This window comes from Nyctibius grandis, chromosome 2 (assembly GCF_013368605.1).
Source record: "Nyctibius grandis isolate bNycGra1 chromosome 2, bNycGra1.pri, whole genome shotgun sequence".
Lineage (NCBI taxonomy): Eukaryota > Metazoa > Chordata > Aves > Nyctibiiformes > Nyctibiidae > Nyctibius > Nyctibius grandis.
This window is the reverse complement of record NC_090659.1, coordinates 79157654-79184743: the sequence shown is the minus strand read 5'-3', so window position 1 is coordinate 79184743 and position 27090 is coordinate 79157654. Positions and strand designations below refer to the sequence as shown.

At 39.4% G+C, this 27090-nt stretch overlaps 2 protein-coding genes across 3 annotated transcripts in view; one reads left to right on the top strand and one right to left on the bottom strand.

Annotated features, from left to right (window-relative positions):
* Window positions 1-3945: 3945 nt before the first annotated feature.
* Window positions 3946-9357, bottom strand: COMMD6 (COMM domain containing 6). The gene is made up of 7 exons (XM_068425222.1): window positions 9288-9357; window positions 8563-8621; window positions 7902-7967; window positions 7656-7732; window positions 6204-6372; window positions 4934-5086; window positions 3946-4199 (listed from the first exon to the last, which is right to left on the bottom strand). Exons 1-7 carry the CDS (start codon window positions 9334-9336, stop codon window positions 4149-4151), a joined length of 624 nt encoding a protein of 207 aa, XP_068281323.1. The 5' UTR covers window positions 9337-9357; the 3' UTR covers window positions 3946-4148.
* A 9053-nt stretch (window positions 9358-18410) lies between these two features.
* UCHL3 (ubiquitin C-terminal hydrolase L3) overlaps window positions 18411-27090 on the top strand; it is a 40301-nt gene continuing 31621 nt past the window's right edge. The window contains exons 1-2 of one of the 2 annotated variants that reach the window (XM_068425337.1): window positions 18411-18567; window positions 25951-26079. In XM_068425337.1, coding sequence (XP_068281438.1) covers window positions 18484-18567; window positions 25951-26079 — 213 coding nt within the window. In that variant the 5' untranslated portion in view covers window positions 18411-18483. Of the gene's footprint in view, window positions 18568-23222; window positions 23253-25950; window positions 26080-27090 lie in introns of those variants that run through there. The other variant, XM_068425338.1, reaches the window with a different exon arrangement.

Here is a 27090-nt window from a genome sequence, read left to right as displayed (position 1 = left end):
AAAACTTCTTCACCTGGAGGAGTGGAACAGGCTGCCCAGGGAGGCTGTGGAGTCTCCTTCTCTGGAGACATTCAAAACCCGTCGGGACACAACCTTGTGCAATGTGCTCTAGGGGAACCTGCTTTGGCTGGGGGTTGGACTAGATAATCTCCAGAGGTCCCCTCCAACCCTAACCATTCTGTGATTCCATGTGAACACCCAGTAAACTAGCAGCCCAGCTGTCATGTAACATTTCACTAAAGATCTGTCTGGGAAATGAGCACTACCATGATCAAACACAGGGTCCTGGATAGGATAGAGGCTGCTGGATTTTAAGTCTCTCCCCCTGTTGCAAAGGTTCTTCAGAGATGGGGCATTTTTTGCTGCAGGTAGATTAAATGTGTGTTATTCTAGTACCCACAAGGGCTAAACCCTGCATGCCTCTGCAAAAGAGTGGAAATTACCCTCTCATTATACCCAGGTAAGAGGGTAATAAAATATTCAAACACAATAAGGAATAGGGCAAGCAGGAAGAAGAAACAACATTCTTCCTCTCCCCCAATTTATCATCTCTCTGCTTTTGTTTTGAATTGGTCCAAGCTAATGTATCTTCAGGTATTTAAACAGAATGCAAAGGCTTGAAAACAGGAAGGTAAAAAATAAAGGGGGATGGGCTCACAGTGATCAACAAGGTTACATACCTTTAAAATGTGGTTAAAGAAAAGGGAGTACATTTTTGTAGCACGAAGAGAGACACACTTTTACTTTGGCCATGACTAAGCCACAGTGTGCAGAAGCCAAGTATATAAAACACTAGTGCACAGACATGACTGCAGCTATTTGTGCACTCTCTCCGTTAGTCTGTCTCCATTTTTCTACCAAATAGCTTTCTGCGAGTGGGCTGGTGTGTTTGAAACTAATGCAAAAAAAAAAAAAAAAAAGTCATGTGATGAAGATGACCAACAGTCATTGCCAGGAGATTCCTTCATTATTTCCCCCTTGGGTTTGTTTACTGTGTAAGACCCTTTTTCCCCCTTTTCCTTCCTCTCGCTCTTCTTTCTTTTCTTTGAGAAGAAAAATTGCTTACTTGTCTCCTAAATACAGTTAAGGAAAGAAAACCACTTCAATGCAATTTCCTGCAAAATTTCATTAATCTCTTCTCTCTGTCTTTTCCTGGTTCAATACAACATTTTGTCTAGCTGTAAGTAATTGATACAAATATTCCTTGCAGCCTGCAGTTACCCCTCAGCTCCTTGGTACCCCATCACAGAGAAGGGCTGCATATGGCTGAACTTCATCCTAGTTTAATAAGGAAAGAAGTTTAGTCATAGTCTAGTCCTGAACTTTACCCATTATAGTATTTATGAGAGACTTTTACAGAGTAAGTTTAAAACAAAATACAGACCATCTTTATCTTTGTTACCTATATGTTTAACGACCGTTTGTGGACTTACAAAAATATTCATGTTACCCAATTTCATATCAATCAACAAGTAGAATTAGGAACACACAAGGACTCCCAATTCTCTTTGAAAAGATCTCGTTTCTGTGCATAAAGACAATTCAACAGCTTGTTTGAACATGTTACTATTGCTATCCTGTAAACTGTTAAGTTTTTAGTTTTTCTTTTTTTTTAATAAAGTACTTAATTCTTCCATTACTCAGTATAGGAATTCCTCCTGATAGCGATCAGAACAAATCTCAGAAGTTTGAGTACATAGCCAACTTTTAATCACATCTCCTAGATGTCCATGAACACCTCTGAAAATTCTCAGACAGTGAACTGGTATAGCACACGTGTCCAGGCATCTTCCAGCCAGTTACAACATGCTGGAGTTCAGGGACATTTCAAAAATGTTCATTAATATTTCTAGAATATTTGACTTGACAAAATGCAAGTTAGACTTCTCAAAGGCTGCCAACTTCTTCTCTTGGTAATGGACCAAGAGAAAATGGTAACTGTAACTTTCCTCATTACCATCCAGCATCTATTAAATTGTTGTTTCTAGAAGTTAAGACATGATTAATTAAATCTTCTTTTCCATCCAGTTCCAATGAAGACACATATTTCCAGCTACATGAAAAACTTAAGTACATTAGAACAAACGGGAAGTATTTGTAAGGCTTCAGCTTTACTAAAAAAAAAAAACAAACAACAAAACCACATTTTTTTTCTGCAACTCTTGCATTGATGTAAACCAATTCATTCACTAGGCCAAAGCATGACAATGTTTTCCAGTTATAGCAGCCTTACACTCCAACTTCTGCAAATTAAAAAAAAAAAAAAAAAAAAAAAATCTTCTGCTCACATGACTTTTCCACACACAGGGAGGATTTTTTGCACTATGTTCAGCCCCAAGCCCTTGCAGACAGACAAGGGAAAAGGCAATCAGGAAGTCTGTTCCTGAGACCATTTTGTGACATTCCATTGAGAGGGTCCCAGAAAAGAGTGATCTGCTCTCCCCAGACACAAAGGAAACACCTTGGACTTCAGCAGCACAAAGGAAGTATCACCCAAATCAATGGCCACAGCCCAAAACTTTTACAATCTTTTGTTAAAGCCAACACTGTTTCACTTATTTGGGCTTCTAAGCAACTCCAAGTACTGTTTTTATGCACCATGCATAATGTCCAAACAGCAGGGGTGTATCTCTCTTTGTTGAAAGGACTGCAGCATGCAGCACGCACCATATGCTGCAGTTTATTTTCATGACACAAAAAGGCAAGCATAACCTATATCAATGCCTTTCAGCCAGCTTCTAAAAAATTTAATAAAAAAAAAATGTAAGTGGGTTAGAAAGGTAGATGTTCTCACTTACGGGGGCCTCAAATCACTTCAGGATCTATCCCAGCAAAACTGGTTCTCAGTCTCTACCATTCTGAAGTTGCAGCATAAACTTCAGTCTGCTTATCAGTATGAATTGTCTCTCCAGATTTTCTTGCTCTACTACAACACCAGCACGTCTTAAAATGCAACAGTATTGTTTTCATTACATCCCACTATATTTGCAGTTTGTGTTTTGTTTATGGAAAACTCAAGAAAAAACAAAACAACAAAAAAATAGAGCATGCAAGCACACTAGATATATAACTCTCCATTTGGAAATGCCCCCATTCTTCAGAATCAAAGTCAAAATTTTGCTGGTTAGGACATTCCCTGAGAGCGAGCACATGCAACACAGTCCAGCGGACTCTTGCCACACAATACAAGCGAAGAAATCTTGCTCACTTGTAGTGTGGTCCTTTCTCTGATGTGCTTGGCTAACACTCCAGCTGGAATTTTCAAGTTTCCTCTTGACTTTTCTAGTTCAGAGCTTGGAGTGAGGCAACTACATCAATATTCTAATTTAATTAGAAAGCAGACTGCCGATCAAAACATCAAGCAGAGTGCCACTGAGTACAGTTGGATTAAAGGCAAAAATATATTAAAATGCTTTCGAATAATTCATCTTTCTACCTTTATTTAAAATTAGCCTCTGGGCTTCATTTCAGAGAATAAATTTGGGGTTTCCAGAAAAGCTTAATGCATTAACTCAGTTTTTATAAGCCTAGGTGGTGGGAAATAAGTATTTGAAATAAACAAGCTGTTAGGACAAGTACATTCTCCAGTTATTAAAAGAGGACTGGAAGTCAGGTCTGCAAATACCTGCAACTAACTACTTGACATTGCTGTTCTTCAAGAACAACTGTATGCTTATTATGTGTAACTTCATATACTCCTTATACTTAATATTATTGTTGAGTCCAAGCACATCTCAATTTTACAGATAAAAGTGTTAACATGGGATTTACACTTCTCTCGGTATCTTCCCAGTCAACATTTTCAGGTGTCTTTCTGCACTCCAGAGTTAAACGTGTATTTTCCTATATGTAGTTTCTTACTCTTTGATACTAGAAAGTCTACAGTGATGCTTCTCCGTACACATCCTGATCTTTTGTCTACCAGGATGAACAAAGCTGAACACATTTTCACAAACACTGCAGAGTTGGCTTTAATTATTCAAAAGCGAAGAAATCTTCACAGCAATGTGAGGATGCTGCTGACAAACACCTGCTGAAAAGGCAAGGATACGTACCTTGCAGAACAATGGCACTTTGTTCCCTGTGCAGAATGGAAAGTTTACTTAATCTAAGTCTGTTCGAAATTTCAGTGTAAATAAGAGTTCTCTTCAAACTGTTTCAAGAACAGCTGCCATTTCCTTGAACTGTCTGTAGAAGTTCTAAAAAGCAAGAGTTAAGATAAATTTCAGTTGCTTGAAAAAAAGCTCGAACTGCAGTTCAAACTAGCATGCTAGACAAAAATCACAATCCCCGTTTCTCACATTTACTCTTTCCTCCAGTTACAATTTGCAGCTTGACCTGAAAGTTTCTGCTTTTCTTTTTGTGGGCTGGTTGGCATTTAGACACATTCACTATTAAATCTACATAGGTGATGTCTTATTTGCATGGGTTTGCCTACTAATAGGAGAAGATGCTATGAAAAAAAAAATACAAAATAGCTCTCACACCACCACAAAAAAAAAGCCACCCAAAAAACCTCATGCAAATGTTTGTTCCCAGCTGAAATAATCCAGGCTTCTCAAGTATAGCATCCACTTCTTATAGTAGTTGAACAGCAAATTATTAAATAGGCTTCAACCAGAATGAATACAAAATTTCACAGCACCTAAAGACTCAGAATATCCTTCTCAATCTCCTGCCAGTCCAACTCCAAGGATTTATTTGTAAGCTTGTACGATATTCTAAGTGATGCATTCGCCCTTTAAACAGGAATGACAACACAAGTGCCACATTTATGCAAAATTAAACAAAGTTACATAAGTTCATAGATGAAGGCATAGCAACTAAAAGCCAGCGGTGACACAGCAGACTGACCTCCATTCCTAATCACTTCCTTCACAACAACATCACTTTTGTTTTTAAGACACTGAATCAAGTAATGCTGATTACAGACCTTGAACTGTGGAACTGTCATTTCAAAAGATTTGTCTGTTATTTGTCCTGAAGGGTCTGCCACTTTTAGTGTCACTGTAACATAGGGATACTTCAGGGACCTGCAGGTGTCAGAGCTCATCGCAACTCCCAGTTTCCATTTAATATCTACAAACTGCGAAGAAGAAAATAATTTGAAACAGTGTTAAAGAAAGATCTAGCCAACCATTGCTATTCTGTTGGATGGATGTTTTACAGACAACATAGGACATCTATAGCTCATATCCAAATGGGAAACAAACATACATGTTCAGATGTTACTGTGAATACAAAATCATCTGCCCTTCCTCTTAATAGTGAAAAAATAAGCATTTTAATAAGTTACTTCACTTAATCTGTTTTCCTTCTTCAAGTACTGTCAATAGTCAAGTATAGGCTATTTAAAGTTCTAGTAAGAGGAGCTTGAGCCACAGAATTCACCTGGCTTGCATATCATTCCTGCTGTTGTCATGTTTTTTTTTAGAAGTTTCTAAATCAAGTGGAAACATGAGAAAAACCTCAGACAGTGCACAAAAATTCTTTAATAGCAATAATGGAAAAAATTAAGGCATTTCAGAACTGTATTTTAGATAAATCAAAGTACATCATAAATACATTTCAGACAGGTAAGTTAGCATTTTTAGCCTTTTATAATAGGCAGAACTCTTGAATCAAGAAGTGAAGAGAGCCTTTAGAAGCTTACTATCAAGACTCAGAAAAAGATTTTTTTTTTTTCCTAATGCCATACTCTTAAACTGTTGTTACCAAAAAGATCTTAAAATGCAAATACACTCTGTGTTATTTTTTCAAAAAGAAAAAAAAAAAAAAAAAAGAGTGCTGGAAATTGACAAAAAGTATCTTTAAAAAAAGTTTAAAATTAAGGGAGACAAAGAATAAAACAATCAAGTGCTCGTGTTATCAACTCTAAAGAACAATTCAAATTACATTTAAAACAGATTTACATAAACAGCTAATACAATTGTCTGCCACACTGACTGCCACTCACCTTCCCTAATAGTACTACAAAGCACTAATTTTTAAAAAGGTATGAAATGCGACTTTATCATCCAAACAATAATATTAGAAAACTGTTCAGCATTTAGACAACCTTTCTTGCATATACTTCTTCATCTGTGTAGACATTTGGCAACATACATATATAGGAAAGCTTTCAGCAGTCAAGATACACAATGAAGCACTGACATTTTTAAAGAGTTAATAGCTAGCTCAACTGCACTTTGTCATTTCGTTACCTGCCCCACCGTCGCCATACTTCTTGCATCTTCTGACACACTAATGGATTTGCCCTGCTCATTCCATACATGACGAATAACTTGAACTGCATGTTTTGGCAGCGCGGTGACTGCATTGCCCAAGGTGGTGATGAGTTCTTCTGTAGAGAGATTGTTGCTGGCTGCTGTGCTATAGGTATATCCAAGGAACACCGCATCAATTTCATTCTCCACAAATTTAATAAAATTTCCCACTTCACTCCAAATGGGCAATTTTTTATTTCTGCTTTATGCATCTAGGTACTTTACCATAATTAGGCAGCCTGTGATTTTTTTTTCAGAATATTTTACTAATGTTTTGTATCACGTGCAAAAACCAACATGACTTGACTTTTAATGTGTCTTAATATGCAAAAATCAAGCTTTGCTGGGCTTGCACAACACACAACATTAAAACAAAAATAACCACAGCCTCCAAGTGCTGTTGCAACTGAAAAAAGGCATAATTCAGCAAAAGACATGTGCACAGAGCAGTTAAACAATATTATTACTTTAGAAACAAGGCAGTTTAATTAAACATTTAGGAGAGGTAATTTAAGTATCACCAAAAGGCAAGTAAGGACCTCTAGGTAATGGTATAATTGGTAACTAACAGGAGTCAAATGATGCAATAAACCCTCAACTGAAAAGGTAGCAAGCCTAGAGGAAAATTGCCACTTGATTTCCTCTACAGAAACAGGTAAAAAATATTCCCACCCTAGGTTTGTTCATGCAGATCCACTCCTCTTAAAAAGAGTTGGTCCTCCAAGTATCATGGTCTAATATAATTTAAAACTTTTATATTTTATAGAGGAAAAAGTAGTACGTTAAATTTCTATTGGTATATTTTCTTCAGTCATATTAATGTTATATAAAACGTTTAGATACTAGATATTAAAAGAACAAGCGAGGTCTTGAAAATTTTATCTTTCTGAAAACAGAAAAACTTCCAGCAAAACATCAGCTGAAAATGCTACCTAAAAACTCTACCTTTATCACGGCAGAGTTCAACATTATAAAACTGTGTGTCCTTCAAACAGGCACAAATGCTGGTTTCTAATCTCTTAAGAAACAAGTTTTTAGAACACACTTCTTCCAGGCAAAGGCCTAGCTGACTTAGGTTTAGAACTCAGCTTAACTTCCTCTTTTATTTTGCCAGTAGTTCTAAAGCTCGCAGTCAGGATCTTAGAACAATTTCATCTCTTTAGCTTTTCTAACTACAAAAAAATGAGACTATATATTGAGTAACTACACATTTTTTAAGAACATAAACTAAGCCCAGAAGTTTTTTTGTGTACTGAGAGCTACAAACTTTTGCCCTTTTCCCAAATCAGTTCATCTTATACCCACATTTGAGGTCACTTTTTAATACCACTATTAAGTTGGGGTGGAGGGAAAAAAGACATGAGGCAAAGTAAATGATTTTGTGCTTACCTGAATAGAAATGAAATAATGTTAACTATTTTTGCCAGGTCACCAACATTAATCTCAATCCCAGATGTTTGAATTCTCTAGAAACAGAATATTCAAACAATTACAAATAATAATAAATTATGCATTAATAAAAACCTCTTTGTCTATGTATATATACACACAGACAAAAAACTGACTTGTGGAATCTGTCCTTTACAGCATATACAGCTAACATACTTGTTTATTAGTGCTAGTATCTAAACTTACCTGACAGAGTTCAGCTGTATTTACACCTGGGATCTTATGGTTCAGATGTTGAATTATTTGTTCACACTGTAAAGAAATTAAGTTTGAAAACATTCTTAATGCATATTATAATATACAAGACAAAGCTAGCTTGAATACTTGGAGATTACAAAACAAAAAAAACCTGGTTAATGCAAAAATGGACAACAGGAAGATGCTTTAAATGCAGAGTGAAGAATAAAGTCATTGAAATAACTGATTTTAAAATTACATCAAATCCAAGAAAAGCAAATAAACTCAGTCAAGACTTCTAGCTACTACCTCACTAGCTATTTGTACTTAACACACCATTTTCATACTAATTGAACAGTCATTCTATTCAAGTGCACACTACAGTAAACAAGCTGAATGCTTTCTAGACAAGCTAACTTGATATCTCATTCAGATGAAAAGCAAAAATACATTTTTATAAATCTTCTGTGATAATAACATAAATTTAAAGCAATCCCATTGCTCTTAGCAGGACTGGTCCATTTTATGAGTCACGTAAATCTAAGCTACCAAATACATAAGTTTCCCTTTGCAACAGACAAAAATCAGAACAGCTTAAACAAAAAGGTTTCCTAGAATAAATCAACGAGCACCAGAAGCCATTCCACATCCCATTTATTGCCCTACTTACCAGTTCTGCAAAAAAGTCTTGAGGTATTAGATTAATCTTATCTGCTGCACCACCAACATCTGAAAAACACAAGCAATAGTGATCAGAAGCAAATCCTTAAAGTGTTATAGTAATAATTCTAATCTCTAAAGAATTCCTAGGTCATCATGCATGCATTTACCTTAAAAGCAAAGCTTTCTTTAAGGGAGTTTGTCCTGAATTGCATTAACCTGCTCAACATCCCATGTAAAGTCTAATAGGCGCGACTCCATAAGGCCTCCGAACCCCGGACTGAGCCTATGCAATGGCACAGTTTGACAGCCCTTAATAAGTCCCCCGACCGTGCGGAGCAGCATCCGCACCAAGTCCCTGAGTTTACCGGCAAGCCGGGCACGCCCAGGGCTGCCCTCTAGCACCAGCAGCACAGGACCGCTGCTCTCCCTAAGGCTACGCTACTACATCCAGGCCGCCTCCCGGCGGCGAAGCCTTCAGGCGACCCACGGGCAGGCCGGGAAGGCCCCCGCCAGCCCATCATAAGACTTCGCCAGGACCCATCGGGAACGGCTCGCCCCGGGCCCTGGGTGAGGTGGCTCCGCGGGACAGGCCCCCGGCTAAGCCCTCAGGAGGGGGGAGCGCCCGCACACCCGGCTGGCCGGCCGCGCCCCCCTCCACACCCCACCCTGCGGGCCCGGGTGGGCCCAGCTCCCCCCCAGCCCCACAGCGGGGTCTCCTCCCTTCCCCCTCACCCAGCGCCTCCAGCGCCCGCCCGAGCACCACCGCGGGGCCCGCGGCCATGGCGCCGCGCAGCCGCGGAGGCCCCACTTCCGCCACACAACGCTCGCCGCCCTGATTGGCTCCGGGCGATACCAGAACGAGGCAAAGCCAGCAGCCTCACCCTTATTGGCTGTCGGGCAGGGAGCATGCGCTGTTCTCCCCTGCGGGAGGGCGGAGCCTCCCCGCGCACGGGCCTGTGTCCCTCGCCTGGACGTGGGGTGGGTGTGAACCTGCCGGGTGCTGGGCGGGGGTTTGTCCTTCTCGAAGTAAATCGCTTCTTAAACAGATGCAAGTAAAACCAGGACTGCGTTTTAAGACACTGTTGGGTCTGCTGGCAGCGAGCGGAGAAGGTCATCTGCGGGTGGTGGCTCAGGGCCTCGCAGGCCAGGGCCTGCCCCTGCTTCACCTCAGGCCGGCCGTGCCCTCCGGCTGCAGGCCCTGGGGCTGGCGCTTACGCTAGCGGTGGCTGGGGAAATCGCGCTGGTGTGAGAGGCATTTGGGGAGGCTCGTGGAAATACCAGTTAAATTCACACGTGGTTTGCACAAGTTGTTTATTCAGTTGGGTTTAGTGTTACCTGGTGTCAGGGTTTTCTTGGTGCTCTTTGTTACAGTCTCCAGTACATAAATCATGTGCGGTTCTGTGTGCGTGCAGCACGTGGTGTATGAAACTCAGTACAGACACACTGAGTGACTGTACTTTGTACAGGCGTATTGTGGAATCAGGCAGTACACCTGCAAATAAACTGCAGTTCATGGATGATTTGTGTAGACAAACCATGTCTTCAGTTTAATGGGGAAATGGCCATTTATTGTACAACTACAGCTAGAACCATGTTCAATAAGCTTTGCATACCAAATTTACTGAAGAAAGCTTGAGGTGTGGCTGGAGCACTAAAAACAACACTGATCCTACACTAGTTTCACCTTTTAAAAATAGCAAATATTCTTAGATATTTCTAGTAACCGGTTTTACATTTGCATTTAGCTTTTTTCCTATATTGCAAGGCTACAGTCTCAGTAGATCTATTGTAAGACTTTGTGACAGAGTAGTAAAGCATAACTTGTCATGCAGTAGTCCTCACTAGTTTAAAATTACGTATTTTAAATGAATGTTAATGAAAGAATTTAGAAGATATTTCAGGAAAAGAGTATTGTGGAACATGGTGTGTGTTTCTGAGCTTTATACATTTATGGTCTGTCTGATCCTGGCCTTTCCCTTTTAAAGCACCTAATTAAGTGTGCAAATGTTTTTGAGTAGTATGTGTTCTTATGACCTCATGATTGTCAAAACACTAGCAACGTATCTACTGGTAAGATCTGTCTGTGATAGCAAGGACTTAACAATCTCTTTGTTCTTAGGTAACTCTATTACATACTTTGTTATCTAGAGAACTTTACATATTATTTTATATTACAATTTCATCAAGTCTCTTAGTAGCGCCTTTAGCACTATGACTAATATTTGTTACATTACTTTTCATTCTTTTTCCAAGATGTGGGGAAAGATGTGAAGTTGAATATCTTGGTGGTTTGGTAATTACAGAATCATTTACTGAAATTTGGAGTTATTTGGGGGTTATTTTCAATCAACGTGTAAACATGCATTTAGTTTTTTGAATTTGGAACAGGTGGTGAAGTACGTAATGATTTCAGCTTGTCTGCCTGTCCACAGAATTAAACTGTGTATCTTTGGAAAATTCTGCCTTCTGTCAGTGTGCTCTGTGAAGCTTTTCGTGGCAGAGGAAGGTAGATGCGGACTATGATGGTGATCTGGCAGCACAGGCCCATCTTTTAGCTAGATAAGGACTGAGAACTTCATATGAGGAGACACTTGGTATAGAAACTAGACGACAAATCTCATGAGCTACAAGTAGACTGGATTGCAGAAGACATAAGCTACAGTATTGCTGATAAGTCAATACCAAAGCTTCGGGCACAGGCATGTAGCATCACTGTAGCCCTGCTAAGTGGTTATGGAGGGTAAAATAAAATAAAAACATCATTTACTCCATTTCATAAACTTAACATTTACAGAACGGGGTGTAATTTGCATCAACATTCTCTAAAGAACTGCACCAAGTTCTTCAAAAAGCTCCTCAGGCAGACAGGAGAAAGTATACCTGTTAACTGGGTTTCTCCAGTGCCTGGGCCTTCAACTGCATGGTAACCCCACCACCCTGCCTTTCTGGCCACCTGGCACTTTGGTACTCCCATCTCTACAGTACCAAGAAACACCATTTGCTCTTACTATACTCCTTCCTTTTCTCATGGGACCCTGATTTGCCTGTAAACTGGCACAGTTTCTATCTTTCCTGCAGCCTCTCTGCTCACCCTAGATGTATGTGCATGCTCAGCCACCCGCTTCCCACTGCCCCAGGTCTTTCTGGCCAGGTGCTGGGCCTGCAGGTCCATCTCATGGGCTTCTGCAAAAACCTTGTCTGAATGTCCACCTCCAAAAATGCAAGGCCCTATGGAAGTGCTGCAAGGGGCTGTGTAGATCTGTTATAGAGCGGTGAGCAGAAGCAGTCAGGGAGGGCTGGGGCTCAGAAATGATGGGTTCCTTCATTTTTAGCTTTTCTGAATTAACTTGAAAGAAGGCATAACACTAAATTTGATATATATATGTGCATATATAAAAATACATATTACTCTGTATTTGATATGTATACGTTACACTGTGCTTGATCTTAGCCAAAAGGCCACGAAGTGGTATGTTTGTGCTCTTGAGACGGGAAGGTATGAGGGGATTCACAGCTTTAGAAAATAAATGCTATTTTTAATTGGGTTTAATGGATCTTACAGTAATTTTGGGCGGATCATCCGGGGGCCCCACCGCCTGTGTCCTCGCCGGTAGACCCACTGAAGGCTTCCCAGGCGGAGTGAAGGTAGCTCACTGCCGCTGCTTTACAGTTCCACCCGAGTCGCTCTGTCCCGCCTCGCTCTGTGGCCTGTCCCGTTCCCACGGGTATATTTACCCGAACGCTGCACGTACCTCACCGCCGGTGAACGGCTTCGGCTCAGTTTAGCTGCTGGAGGCCGATTCAGAGGGGCCCGGCTGTTCCGAGCGCTTGACGCCTGCTTCCCATCCAGCCCCGGTTCCCGCCGGGGCTGCAGCGGGCCCGGCAGCGGGCTCCGGTGTCCCCCGCAAACGGGGGCGGGGGCCGGGACGGCGCCCCCCGGCGGCTCCTACGCACCACCCAGGCCCCGACGGTTGGGAGCAAGCGCGGGGCGGGGCGGCCGAGGCTCCACCCCTTCCCCCGTTGGGAGAGTCCATTGCCGGGGGGAGACAAGAGGGTGATGGTAGGGAAATCTTCCGGCCGTCGTTGCCCGGGAGCACCCAGGGGGAAGGCGTTCATCGCCGTGTGCGTCACCACGGCCCGCCGCTCCGGAGCGGGGGAGAAGTGTGTGTGGGTCGCTGGAGGGTTGGTTTCTTCTCCTCTTCCCCCCCCCCCCTTCCCGCGCGGCTCGGTGGTGCGGCCCCGGGTCTGGTCTTAGGCGAGGCGGCGTGAGGCGCTGTCATCGCCGTGCTGCCAGGTGGAGCCCAGAGCCGGTACCGGGAGCCGCCCCGCCGCCACCGCCATGGAGCCCCATCGCTGGCTGCCCCTGGAGGCCAACCCCGACGTGAGTGCCCGGCGTGGGGGTGGTGGGGGAGCTGCCGGCTGCGCGGGAGGGCTGCCTGCCTGCCTGCGTGCTTGCCTGCTGGCGGGAGGGAGGGAGGGAGGAAGGCGGAGGGGAGAGGGCTCGGGGCCGCTCCGGGCTCAGCGTCGCGGGCTGAGGGATGGCTGGTGGGGGCAGGGAGCGGGGGAGGTCTTAGCCAGCGGATCTAACTGGGGTCTTAATTCCCCTCTGTTTTCTGCTTTCTTTTCAGGTCACAAATCAGGTAAGCAGCTTTTATTTGAGGTAACCTTTACTCTGCAGCTTTAGGCCTGTCTCGTTTCGTTTCCGTGTAGTAAAGGCTCCTGCCTCTCCAACGAGAGTAACCCCTTCCTCCCCCACCGGTGTCTGTGCTCAGTCTTCTACTATTGGACGGTACTGGAACCTCCTCCGAAACCTCCGAGTACATGGTGTCATGTAAAGATACTATATGAAAAAAAAAAAAAAACAGTAAAGGAAAAGAGAATAGTTGTGGTTTGGCTATTAATGTAATGTAATCTCTGATGTGCTTCAAGGTGGGTTTTAATTCATTAATTAATGATTAAAATATTATTATGTATTTACATATATTGTGTGCCAGTTCTGGACCTGTACATGATGGCTTTGTGCACTTGTATGGATCTGCTTACATCACTGCGTCAATCTCCTTCTTTGCTGACCATAAGAAATAATGTCATTTTACTATATTTGCACTTTGCTGCTTATTTATGACAATAGCTGCATGATTTGTTGTCGGTGTTTTTGTCAGTGTAGTAGAATCCACACTAGAGAAGGGAATCTTGTTCTAGTCCACAAAACAATGTAAGCACTAGATAAACTCTAGTTGAAAGGAAATCACACATACTCCAACCCTGCATATGTTCTCACTGATAATTTTGAGTATCTTTAACAAGCATTAGAGGTCAGATGTTGATCCCAGCAGGCCTGTTGATAATGTTAAGGATGGTGTTTAAGCTAAAAGACTCGGAAGCTTCCAGCAGCAAGATAACATTCTTAAAACTATATTGTTGAAATATTTTGGAAATTAGGAGTTTCTGTGTGTTGAGAATGTTTGGGGTTTTTTTTGTTGTTGGTGGTGTTGTTGCTGTAATATACTAACTAGGTCTGTAGGAGAGTGAAGGGTTATTTGATGCTGGGTCATTTTGTACTTGGCTTTATAGTTTCCTAGGACAAATAATGTTACAATTCTTACAGTATTGCTGCTGTGGAGCAATTTGAGAAGTTTTTAATCCCAGTCCTGAGTTAAAATTAACAAACTTTCCTGGGAGCTTTTCTTGAATGTGTGCTATAATTTCCTCATGTTTTAGATTTTTTAAATTTTTAAATTCGGAGACTAAATTCTAGTTTGGAAAAAAATAAGTGAGAATAAATGACTAGTAGAATTTCAAATTTTGTAACTTCTCACTTTCCAGATGTTGAGATGAACTCATCATGGTACAAATAAAGTCCTGTCAGCTATAAAGTAGAAATACAGGAGGAAAAACTAGTGACTTTTTTTAATCTCAATTATCTCGTATCACTACGTGTTTATTTTATATGGAGAAAATCCTAGAAGAACATTAAAGGAACAGTTCTAAGCGTGTTAAAAATCTTTCTCTCTTTCCCATTGGCTTTGCATTGATGATGGATGATATCTATCAATTGTGGATGATCATGGATTATAGGAATTTTTAATCTGCAAGGATTTTCTTGTTAATATTTCTGTACAGAAAAGGCCATTTTAGAGCAGTTAGACCTCCTCCTTCACTGTATTTTGTCAGTCTTAACTGAGCAGTGGTTGTTGTTACTGTCTAGACTGAAAAGTGTATATTTGAAAAAAAGGAAAAAAATGATCAGTGTTGAATATGAATACACCTTGCATTATTAATCATTGTTCTTTTAATCTCATCAGTGCAGTGGTAAACTGTATTGTAACAACAGGGCTGTTAGTCACAAGTTATTCATATCCTGTTTATGTTTAAAACAACAATAATAGCAATTTGAGATTCAAATAAAGTTGCAAACACATTTTTAATAAGTCCTGTTGAGTTAATTGCAAGGACAGACTTTTTTTTTTGGTACTCTGTGCTGTGTTCTGTAAAATATTCTAGAATTTTTCAGGATCTAAAAAAAAAATAATGGTGTGCCTCTAATAGCTGTAATATATGTGTCTAGTGGTAGTTTAATACACGTATCTCTTTACACAGACATCTAGCCACATGTTTCTTGGTGCGGTGTTTTTTTTTGCTAGTCTTTTTTTTCAACTATATTTTATTTGTTTTTCTTGAGTGTCAGACTGTTGTTGGAACATACTACTTCTGTTAGTGTTGATGTTATTGCTGTGTGTGGTAGTGAACTCTTAAAACCAAAAAAAAATTCCAGTCACCTGTAAGACACATGGATTCTTAAGTATTAGATTGCAGTTAGAACTGTCATTACGATTTAACAAATGCTTAGCCTATTTTGGTTATCATACCAATCATTTTATTCCCTTTTTAAATAGTAACTAGAAAGGAAATTTACTAAATGCAGGTTCATGTACTTTTAATATATTCTTGCCCTACTGTGTGTGCTCTTTAGTTTTGAAATGTAAATTGTAAATTTGAGACTCTCTCAATCTTTGTGGTAGAAATACAGATGATAATGCAGAAGAACTGGTATTTCTCAGTTACAGGGTATGTGAAATCTTTCCAAAATATCTTGAAAGTTTTTCTCTATCTGAAAGCATTTATGTTACAAGTCTAGGAATTTCTAAATCCTTGCTATATATAGGATCTCTGTTTGTGCGTATGTGTTAGAATTATTTAAAGGTTCAGAAACTGTCTGGTGAGGACAAACAGGAATATTCTTTCTCAGCTTTAAAGATTTCCAATGGCAGTGACTCACTTGGAATACCACAGCCATGTATCTGTAGTGATGTTTTTAAGAGAGAAGTCAGCGTAGTTAAATGTACCATACAGTGCTAATTTCATTGTCGCAATACTTTTTGTTTCCCCTCCACTTCTACAGTCTGATAGAATGAATTGTTAGTCCACCTCTGATACAGAAAGAGTTGTTTGTTCAGCATTTATAAAGCTCCACTTTGTGTACAGTGATGACCAGGAATGGTCCCTTCTTTTTGACCTTCAGCCGGGGGACCTGACGTGACCAGTGCTACCCTTCTTCCTGAATCTCTTACCAGACTTTCCCCACTAATGGGAGAGAGAAAGCAAGAAAATGGGGTTTATCTGCCCACTGTTTACCAGATAATGTTTGGCTGTGTATCTTGTTCTCAATTTCTTCTCCCACCAAAAAAAAAAAAAAAAAATCAGACTGCATACAGGTTTTTCGAGTGAAAAGATCAGACACAAGCTGATTGTTTTTCATCATGACATCGCTTCAGTCTGGGTTGCAATCCACAATTGATTCCCTAGCAAGCACAGATAAACAAAAAAGTAGTATTGGTGGATATATTTCTTGATCTCCCATGATCTCTCTTACCTTTCTTCATCTCATGTCATCTAATTATGAAGCTCAAGCACTGGCTTCAGGTAGTTCAGAGTTAAACTATTGAGAGTTGGCTGTGGCTTGGGTTTCTCTTGCCACATAGGGCTTACTTGACAGTTCTTAATTACATTCCAGCATTATTTTCAGGCCTTTGATCCTACTTTTTTTTTTTTTCTAAGCCATTAAGTTACTGAGAGTCAGCTACATAAAAAAATTAATTTTACTCTATGGACGCCCTTGACAGCTGTGAATTTGAAGTCACAGGGGCAATAAAGATCACAAAACACAAAACAAATGGCAGAAACTGGATACAGCCAGTCTTCACCCAGTTACGGAACACATTTCCTTAAGGGTGTCAGGAAAATACAGAGATTAATTAAGGATCTCAAGGAAACAAACTTTACTCTTCCTCAAAGGTCTTTCCATTTTATGAACTCTGCAATGCTATCACACAAGCTTTCCCAAAAGACACCCTACTTACTGATCAAGTCATTGAAAAGGAAGTACCCATGATTCCTGAAGAGCATTGAGGGGTAGTACTCATAGATGAGCTACTGTGTTGGAGTGAAAGGATGTCAGATGTGAAGAAACAGAGATGTCCTTCTGAAAATGCTTAGCTAAGCTTCCTTTCCTTTAGTTGGGAGGTGGGGGAGTGGAGTTTAACTCTTCTGTTGTAAGCAGAGTGGAAAGAGCGGTGATAGTGTGCATGCTTGGAAAACAGTCTGTTATTATGAGTGTAGCCTCAGAAAGTGGAAGACCAGGACTCAGTTTGTGTCTTTCTGTAAAGAGAATACCCCAGAAAGCCTTCCACAGAGCCAACAAAGGGGCAGTGTTGAGGCTGTGGCACAGCATAGCAAAGAATAAGCACAAGGACAAATATGAAGGGATTGTAGACGTCCACTGTGAGAACACTTGTTGAATGGCTTCTTCTAGTTTAAAATATCTCAAGCTGTATAGATGTCTCATTGAGTTTAAATAGGTAGATATGTTGCACAGGGAAAATTGTAACTTGTTTTGGGGTTTAGAGTGTTATTTGTATGAATACGTGAAAGATTGACTTAGATCTGTCTTTGTATGTTTCTCAGTGCTAAGAAAAACATCTATTTCATTTCTCTATTTATACTTGCCACTTCTGTCCTTTTATTATGCTCTCTTTTGCTCAGTTTCTTATTTCCGTTTCAATGACATAAACTAAACCAAGGAAACCCTTACTGTCTCGAGCATTGTTTAAGTGAATAAGGTGCTACAGAGTGGAAAACAAGTGACAGTGGTTCATGCGATAGGTTATCTTGTTGCACTGAAGATGCTGTTCCCTGCTTCCGCATTTTCCTCGGCTTAAAGGACCAGCAGAATCAGTAGAACCCAGCTGTTGTTTTAGTACACTGTAAAAATAATACATATATAACAGCTTATTTGGAAGAGCAAATTGATCCAGCTCGTGCCCATTATGAATAATTGTTTAGATCACAGGAACAGGTCTCTTATGTGTTTTTCACAGCATAATGTGATGTCCTGTTTTGAACCAGTGGCTTGGTGGCTGCACCTCAGGAATCTGGAGCATTCTAAAGTTCTGGCTTGCTGGGGTGGTTTCAGAGGAAGCCTGGGTCAGCTGGTTAGCCTGGTTTTCGGTGCACCTTGCATTGCTGCCTGTGTGATGTCCTGGTTCAATATATACGGCAGTGCCTGGGCATACTGAGTATTAAGTTTTGAAACTGCTTGATGGATATGTTAAAAATATATACCTCTCATTGTGAAGATACGGAGCCCTAACGGTAAGTCAGTGCTGCTCTTTTAGACATCCCGAAGAAACTAACACAATTGCAAGGATAAGAGTTTTGTGGGTGTAAGATTTCTCATATTTTTGATGAACTTGAAAGTGTTCTCTTTTTTAACTCCTTCATTGCAAATTTTGGAAAAAAAAATAATGAAAAAAAATAGTGATGGTAAATGGGCCGTGTTCCTTTCACTTTATGAGGTCCTGAAATACAGCGCTTAAGGATATGAAAGAATTTGTAACAAATCTCGAATTTCCCAAGTAAGTTCATTATAATGGAGCATCTCCTGTTTAAGCAAGACCATATTGTGGCCACTCTAAGTGAGGAGAAGTTGGTAAAGAAGAAGAATGCATCTCATGTAAGTTACAGCCATATATTTGCTTCTGGTATGCCTTTTGACCTGCTGTACAGAACTCAAGTTTCTACAGCTGCTGCCATCTTGTCACGTCAGTCATTTTGATTAATGGTCTGAAAGATGCCTTCTCTAAAATGTATTGAAAAATGATCCTTTTAATTTAATAAATGTCATAATGTAAGAATTAAGAAATATATCCTTGTAGTGCCCAAACAATAAAATACTGTTTGGGTAGTTTCCTTATTTCTAGAAAGGAATTTAACTTCCAAACCAGTTTTTTGTAATATGCCTCTAGAAATGATGTATAAAGAATTGAAAGGAAAATATTGTGCATTTATATTTGTAATATAGATTAGCGTGATAAGAATTAGATACTTAAAGGTCTGAATACAACCATCTATTTGTGGATTTGTATAAATTGTAATGTAAGTAGTTTTCTGTTTTATTTTTTTTCTTGGTGATAATTCCATCAGACATATTTTATGCAGTGTCTTACTACTTTCTAGGGAAAAAGATTTAACAACATGCCAAAAATTCTTACTCTTTAATGAAAAAGTTACAAAATATTGATTGTCTTAATTGGGATTTATTTAGATGTAGTCCTTCCAATTCTCTAAAGCCACAAGCATGTTTTGTTTTTGGAGAAGAAAGTTTTAACTGTGGTTTTATTGTGATACAGCGATGCTTTAATCCACTGAGCAGAAGTACAATAAATGTAGACTCTGTTGGTGTCTTGGTTTGGATTTGCATTTAGAAGAGGATTACAACAGTTGTTTCTTCCCACAAAAGCTCATTGACTTTTGCATCTGAGTGTCTGGAAATGTTTGTGTATTTTGTCAGTTTTATGTTTTCATGGTTCCAATTTGTATACAAAATACCACAGTAAAATGTGGAAAACTCAGAGTCTTGAGTATAATGCCTTAGTATTTAGAATGTGGCATTCTTGAAATATTTGTAAATGCTGTCCAACCTCAGTTGCACCTAAATTTCAAAGTCCATTTTGTTTCAGTGTTTGTCCTCACTTTGTTTTTACATGCAAGTGACAAAGTGGAAAAAAGCATCGCTCCTTCAGACAATGTTTAAACTTTGCACTAACTACTTAGGAAGTTTTCTGTTAAAATAAATTGCAGCCTGCCTTTTTCTTACCGCACTTACCCTTCCCACATCTCTATCAATCCCATAAATCAAAACTTCCTACTGGCTGTGTAACTGTGTTGGCAGAAGGACTATTTTAAACTGCTGAAGTCAAGTCACCTGGCTTAAGACGTTGCTAGGTTGCCTTTGTCTACTGGGTCTCCATTCTAGTTTTGAGGCTTTTTAAAAATAAATAAGCATGAACTCTTATTTTTTTAATTAAATAAATTTCATGAACCTTAGAGGTAGCCAGTGTGCCTCAGAGCAGACTCATGTATTGAAGATAACTACTCTGCACTTCTTTCAATGCCTAACAGTTAGTAGGTTAAAGTAGTGGTAACGACAATGAAAACAGCGTAGGTTATACCACATGAATGTCTAAATTAACTTGTTGTAACATGCCTAAATGTGCTTATTGTAGTGTTTTTGCTATTAACTAACATTTAGACGTACAGATTAATGGTTTGTGGTGACTTAGAATAGAATCAGGTAGGCTGGAAAGAACCACTAGAGTTCTGTAGTCCAACCATGGCCTGTCCAAAACAGGTTGCTCAGGGACTTGTCAAGTTCTGAATTCCTCAAAGGATGGAGGCTCCACAGCCTCCTGGGCAGCCTGTGCTAATGTCTCACTGTGACCATTATTTTGTAAACTTAATTTTAAATGCTTTCCTTACCAAGTTTAAATTTCCTGTTTTCCAACCTATGTCCATTGTTTCTTATTGTTCTGCTGTGCAGTGCTGAGATGAGTCTGTCTCTACCTTCTCTGCGCTCTCCCTTAGGTAGTTGAAAACAGTAATAATCAGGTGAGAAGGAAAGGCCTTCTGGAATACCGGGGAAAAAAGGAAGAATTCATGAGAAGTGCAGATAAGATTGTAGGGGGGGAAGTAATTTCAAACGTGACTTTTTGTCTAATGGTTAGCTGAACCAGTGAAAAACTAAGAAGTGTTGTTCAGGAAGGTATTTTAATCCAATAAGGAAAGAGACAACTGAAAATATGACAACAATCAGTAAAAATAAAGTTCTGAAAAAAGTTAATAAACTAGATACAGGCATGTGGCGTTTGTTCTTCTTCCTGAGCCCCCGTAGGACTTCTGTAATGTAGCCAAGTATTTTTTTTCCTTTCTGAGGTAAATGCTCGAAGACATATAAATTAAGAATAGTCAGCAATGTGATAAGCAGTGACTGAAAAAGAGGATCTAATACTCTTGTGCAGATCTAGGGAAATAAAAAGCTGCTATTTTATGTTAACTTGAGTGTGTATTATCAATAAGCTAAAAGAAAGTAAACAGCTGAAAGTGACTGAGCCCTCAGATACAGTGTAACTGCTCCATCCAGTAGGTATCTGTAGAATAAAATTGCTTGGGTGATCACTGAATAATTGGAATGCAAAGCAGCAGAGGTCCCTCCCTATGAATGGCACTGTCTAATAAGCATGCAGAACTGCCTGCTGTCCTAAAACAGGAATGCTTTTGTCAGTGGGGAAGTGGTTGCTTCACCTCCTGGTGATAACTGGCTCCTTTTTGTACCAGCATCTTTGACTGGCCTAGGCAAAGACTGAGGGAGAAAAAGAAAAAGGAGATTTAATTTAGTTATTACTAAAGTATTCCTGAAACTTGCCAAAATTGAAGCTGTTGCTTGTGACATCTCTTTTTTTTTTTTCCTCCTGACCTTCCTGTGTCACATCTAATATGGATTTTTGTTCCTCTAAAGAACTTTCCCTGGTTCCTAACAACTTGTTTCTATTCCTGCAAAATTTCTTCTCCCTGACCTTGCTAAATGCAGTCTTGCCTTGCCTTGCTTTTATCCATTCAGAACACAGCTGCAAAAGATTACTTATCTGTCTGTGTCATTGTCTGAACTCCTTTTTTTTTTTTTCTTTGCATGTTTCCATGTAAAAAATAAGCTCCATATATTTGTTTTAAGGGTTCTTCCCACCCTGCCATCTATTCATCTGTTACCCATCTGGTAGTCTCTCTTACACAGGGGCTTATGCCACCAGTTTTTGTCATCTACTTACTAAATTTTCAGAAGGATATTTCTGTCATTTTTTTCCCAGGCCTGAATGAAGCCCTCTTGATACACAGATATCTCATTTGCCTGTTTTGGGTCTCTCTTTTTTTTTTTTTTTATGATTCTGCAATAAGGTTGTCAGGCTGCTTGTGTGTTAAGATCACTGCCTGTCATACTAAGTTTATGCTCTTGCTGTTTCTCTGTAGTGCTGACCATCGCTTCTAGTAATCACTCTCATTGTATACTGAAACTTGTAATTTCTAGATTGTAAAGTTTCTAGGCAGTATGGTAATGTGAGTAATGAAAGGCACCCAATATCTGTGGAGTTACAGTTATGTCAGGAGTTGGAGTAGCTATTCTTGGGTTTAGGGAGCATTTTGTTGATTGGGGAGTTTGTTTGTTTGTTTTGGTTGGTTGGTTGCATTTTTTTTCCACAGTGGTGTAGAACAGGACAGGAGAACCTACATCACTTACTTGTCCAGTAGCTTAATGTGATCCTTCTAGCATTACCTGTTCTGGTTGTGGGCTCTTTTTCTAGGTAAGTGTTGTTTTTATTTTGGGTTTTTGTACCCATATTTCATGTAATCTTGCAGAATAATAAATAGTATTTTTTCAGTTGTGTTACTTTCCCACAGTCCTGAATAACAGCAGTAAAAATGATGGAAAGATTAGTCATTGGCTTCGTAAGAAAAGTACTAGAAGATCAAATAATATTTTAATGCACCAATACATATACTCTCTTCCACTTTGGAATTTTTTTTTTTGTTATTCACAAAGTGGTAATTATCTTCACAACTGAGAAGGTTAGAATAAGAGTTCAAAATACACTGTCTTCTGTTTCATCAGCCAGTAAATACTTAATACTTTCCCTTTGCCCCATTTTCATTAAAAGATAATAATTTGGCCTTCTTCCCAATCTTGGCAAGACTTAAAGGTGGTACAGAACCAAAAGAGCTTGGTGTATTACATAAGCAATCTTCTGAGTGAATTTTCTTATTGTACTTCAAAACTGCCTTGTTTTTTAAACTAGTCAAAAAGGGTAGATTCTGCAAAGCCTTAATTATGACTTGTGCCCAGTCCTGGAAACCTCTGCATAAGGGAAAAAAATTTCCCTAACAGTTTGATAAAGACACTTTATTTTTCCCCTCATCCCCTTTTTTTTCTTTGAATTTGTGGTCAGTCCGTGTTTTTCATTATTAGTAGGTAATGTAAGAAAAAAAGAAAAATGTAGAAAAGTGTTTACATGGACTTATGAAACTAAAATCTCCATATTTTGCAGTGCAGCTAGAATCAAATACTGAACTAGCTCTGTGAACCGTATAGATTATTACTGTAGATACACAGAAAGCCATATTAATATTTCCAAGATTCTCTTTAAACTTTTTTCAGACTTAAATTGCTTTTGCTTGCCCGTGGTTTTTATTTCATGTCTTGCAGTGTAAAATGGAAAGAGAATAATGCAGTTAAAATAGTAAAGTGCTTCCCCCCGCCCCCTCAAAACACTGGCTGGAAACTGCAGATTCATTATCTTAAAAAACTTAAGGGTATGTATATTTTCTATTGCTTTGCCACCTTGTAGAAGATGTTCCTAGGTGTTACTGGTAAAGATCTTCCTTACTCTTTATTAATACTTATGCATACATTCAGCCTCTGTAGAAACTGTCTCCTTTGTATCTCTAAATATTGAGAGTCAGCCCCTTGGCTATGTCTCCTCAAAGACAACGACCTTGCCTCTTTCCCAGTGCGAGTTGAAATGGGTATTTGAAGGGATCTCATGTTAGATAAAGACACTTGTATTTCCTTGTATGTTCGTTTGTTTTTTTTTTTAATAAAACATTCATTTTGGATATTTCACAGAATCACAGAATGTTAGGGATTGGAAGGGACCTCGAAAGATCATCTAGTCCAATCCCCCTGCCGGGGCAGGATTGCCTAGACCATATCACACAGGAACGCGTCCAGGCGGGTTTTGAATGTCTCCAGAGAAGGAGACTCCACAACCTCTCTGGGCAGCCTGTTCCAGTGTTCGGTCACCCTCACCATAAAGAAGTTTTTCCTCATATTTAAGTGGAACCTCCTGTGTTCCAGCTTGCACCCATTGCCCCTTGTCCTGTCAAGGGATGTCACTGAAAAGAGCCTGGCGCCATCCTCATGACACTTGCCCTTTACATATTTATAAACATTAAGGAGGTCACCCCTCAGTCTCCTCTCCTCCAAGCTAAAGAGACCCAGCTCCCTCAGCCTCTCCTCATAAGGGAGATGTTCCACTCCCTTAATCATCTTCGTGGCTCTGCGCTGGACTCTCTCTAGCAGTTCCCTGTCCTTCTTGAACTGAGGGGCCCAGAACTGGACACAATACTCCAGATGCGGCCTCACCAGGGCAGAGTAGAGGGGGAGGAGAACCTCTCTTGACCTGCTGACCACCCCCCTTCTAATACACCCCAGGATGCCATTGGCCTTCTTGGCCACAAGGGCACACTGCTGGCTCATGGTCATCCTGTTGTCCACTAGGACCCCCAGGTCCCTTTCCCCTACGCTGCTCTCCCACAGGTCTGAATTTCTTACAGTTATATCTATGTAGGTATGAATCTACTCAAACATGGGATAACTATTACTAAATTCTTGTGCGTGTATGTAAACCTGCTCACTAGGTGGATTATGGAAAGAGTCATCTATGCCTTTCAGTTTGGCTTAACATCTTACGTGATTCTTAAACATCTGTACTGCAAATGTATCAATAAACAGATTTCCTCAAATAGTGGGAAGTATGATGAAGCTTTTAAAGTAATCTTTCCCCTCTAAGAAAGATAATGGGCAAATTACTCTGGTCTTCTACAGTGTCACTTTTGGGAGTAGTATTGGGAACTGCACAGTTGCATGTTGTTGTGAGATAGCTAAAGAAGTGCTTTAGGAGTTCATTGTTTTTCCTTTAGAGAGGGTAGAGGAGTATTACCTGCTGCATGTTTTTTCAGGCATTTAAATTTGCAGCTGTTTATCAGTAGACTTTCCTTATTTTAAACTCGAGAGCCCCAGGCGACTGGATACGATTTTCCTATAGGTTATCGTTTTTCCAGAGAAATATAGTAAGTTATGAAATGTTTACTTTTTGGAAAATGCACAGGGTTCCCACATCTTTAAGTTTTTGTCCAAAATGTATTTCTTTTACCAGTAAAAGTAGCATTTTGAAATAGCGTTTGTGTATGCCACAGTGTACAATTAGCTTTTTCTTATAATTGAGAGTGGTCAATGTGTGTGTATAGTAACAATAGTTTCTGAATTCAGTTAGGTTCTTCTAGACTCTGATAACACAAATATTTCAAATTGGTTTACATCATGTATAGTTACTAATTTTGCAACTATTGTGGTGGTACATAAGTTACCTGAGTAAAAGAGGAATATGTGATTAAAAAGTGAGCACCCAAATGTAGGCTAAGCTTGTCAAAGCTTATTAGGTGCTACAGTCTGTCTTTCCTCCTGAAGTGGCTTAAGGTTAGGTAAAAGATCCAAAATCACTGTTTGTATTGTGACACATAGCTGTATATAGGAAAGATGATCAGAAAGCCTTTGGCTTAGACTCTGTTCAAAAGTTCTAAACAAGCGACTGAGAATTGCTTGAAGATTAATGATTATTGTCTGGCACTTAATTGTTGTCTATTTCAAAATATGTTACTCTATCATGCTTTGAAAGGATTTTTCATGTAAAAGAACACCTTAAAAGGTACACCTACCTATACACAAAGAATATGTATTCTTTGTGTTCCTTTACTCAAAAGGCCATTGAAGATCACAATTTTTTTGAGTTGCTGAAACCCAGCAGCTCCAATATGAGCACTGGTGTCGGGTGTTCTGAAGGTACTCATGGAGTCAAATAATATCATAAGTTTATTCTGACCCATGATTTCTAGTTAAAGTGAATATTTAGTATTTTTCTATTTTGTGACAAAATGCTTTCAGAATGGATGAAAGCTTTAATGCTTTAGTAAATAGTGCTGGGAGTGTTTCCACTTTCATAAAGCTATTTAAATAAATAAAACATGGAGATTGTGTGTCTTTGTTAGCACTATGATTTATTCAGCCTTATTTATTAAAACCTGAATCTCATTTATTTTCCTCTATTCTCCTTAAATTTTGGAAAGTATGGATTGTTGTAATGTATTTGACATTGTAAATACTCTGTTATGCTTCTAAAAGATAGGTATATGAGCGTACTCATTTAATATGACTCTCTTTTTTATTTTCCAGTTTCTCAAACAGTTAGGTATACATCCTGACTGGCAATTTGTAGATGTTTATGGTATGGAACCAGAACTGCTTAGCATGGTGCCAAGACCTGTCTGTGCAGTGCTACTTCTCTTTCCAATAACAGAAAAGGTAAGGTTTAATAATCAGTGAGTCACTTTTGTTGTAAATGAAATGGGAATGAACAGTTTGAATCTTGTACTTTGGTGTCATAATAGAATCAAGTTGAGACTCAAACCTTATTCAAGAGACATCTTAATTAAAAGCAACAACAAAATGCTTCCTTCAGAACCTTCTTTTGATAACCTTACATGTATATTTCCAATTTCTTTTCAAGTTGGAGTGGGAAAAGCTAATGTAGAAGCACAGAGAAATAAACCTCACATTTTTCTATTGCAGACAATTTAAGGCTTTTTTTTTTTAAATATCCACTGAAATGGCTCAGTTCTGCTACTTTTAGTAGAAAGCTACAATAGCATAAGCAAAATAAGAGGTAGGGTGTAGGACTATATCAAATGAAACTACTTTTTGAGTTTTCGTAGTGTTGCACTGACCAAACTTAAATCCAAGTCATCGGTACCAATATGGCTTTCGCTTCTTGGATAGACGGAGCATATTTCTAAGATGAAAGAGAATTTCCCCTCCTTCTTCCTCTATGTTAGACTTTGAAATACTTGATTTGGTTAAATCTTCAAGTCTGCTTATTTTGTGTCATCATATGCTTCTACATAGAGAACACATCCATTTTACACTTCTCCTTCAAGTGTTAGTAGGTCGAAATGTGTGATTCATATTGATCTTTCAATTTATAAAAAATCTTATGTGATTGTGATAAGGTCAGCCAAAAACTTCGAGGTGAATCTGCACAAAATTCTTCATTTTAATGTGTCTCTCAAAAAGAACACATGGTTTATAAGGACAAAGCAGTTAGCTATTAAAGCTTCACTTCTGTAACAAAACCTTTTTAAATAGAGAGAACAGTGACTAGGTCAGTCCTCTTACTCATTAGGTCCTGTAAACCTTTGCCTTCTCAGTTTCTCCAAAACGGCTATGCAGGCAGTCCTTTTCAGGCTTGATTTCAGCCACCTTGATAGTTTTGAATTTAAGCAAACTCTTAACTGTCCTCACCTGTCTTCGGGAAAT

Excerpts from the sequence above, each read along its gene's own strand:
- COMMD6 (XM_068425222.1), bottom strand. The coding sequence starts at position 9,336 with ATGGCCGCGGGCCCCGCGGTGGTGCTCGGGCGGGCGCTGGAGGCGCTG. Across the intron at positions 8,622-9,287 it reads GCGGGCGCTGGAGGCGCTGG|ATGTTGGTGGTGCAGCAGAT; the intron begins GTGAGGGGGAAG and ends TGTGTTTTTCAG. Across the intron at positions 6,373-7,655 it reads ATTATTTCATTTCTATTCAG|CACAGCAGCCAGCAACAATC; the intron begins GTAAGCACAAAA and ends ATATACCTATAG.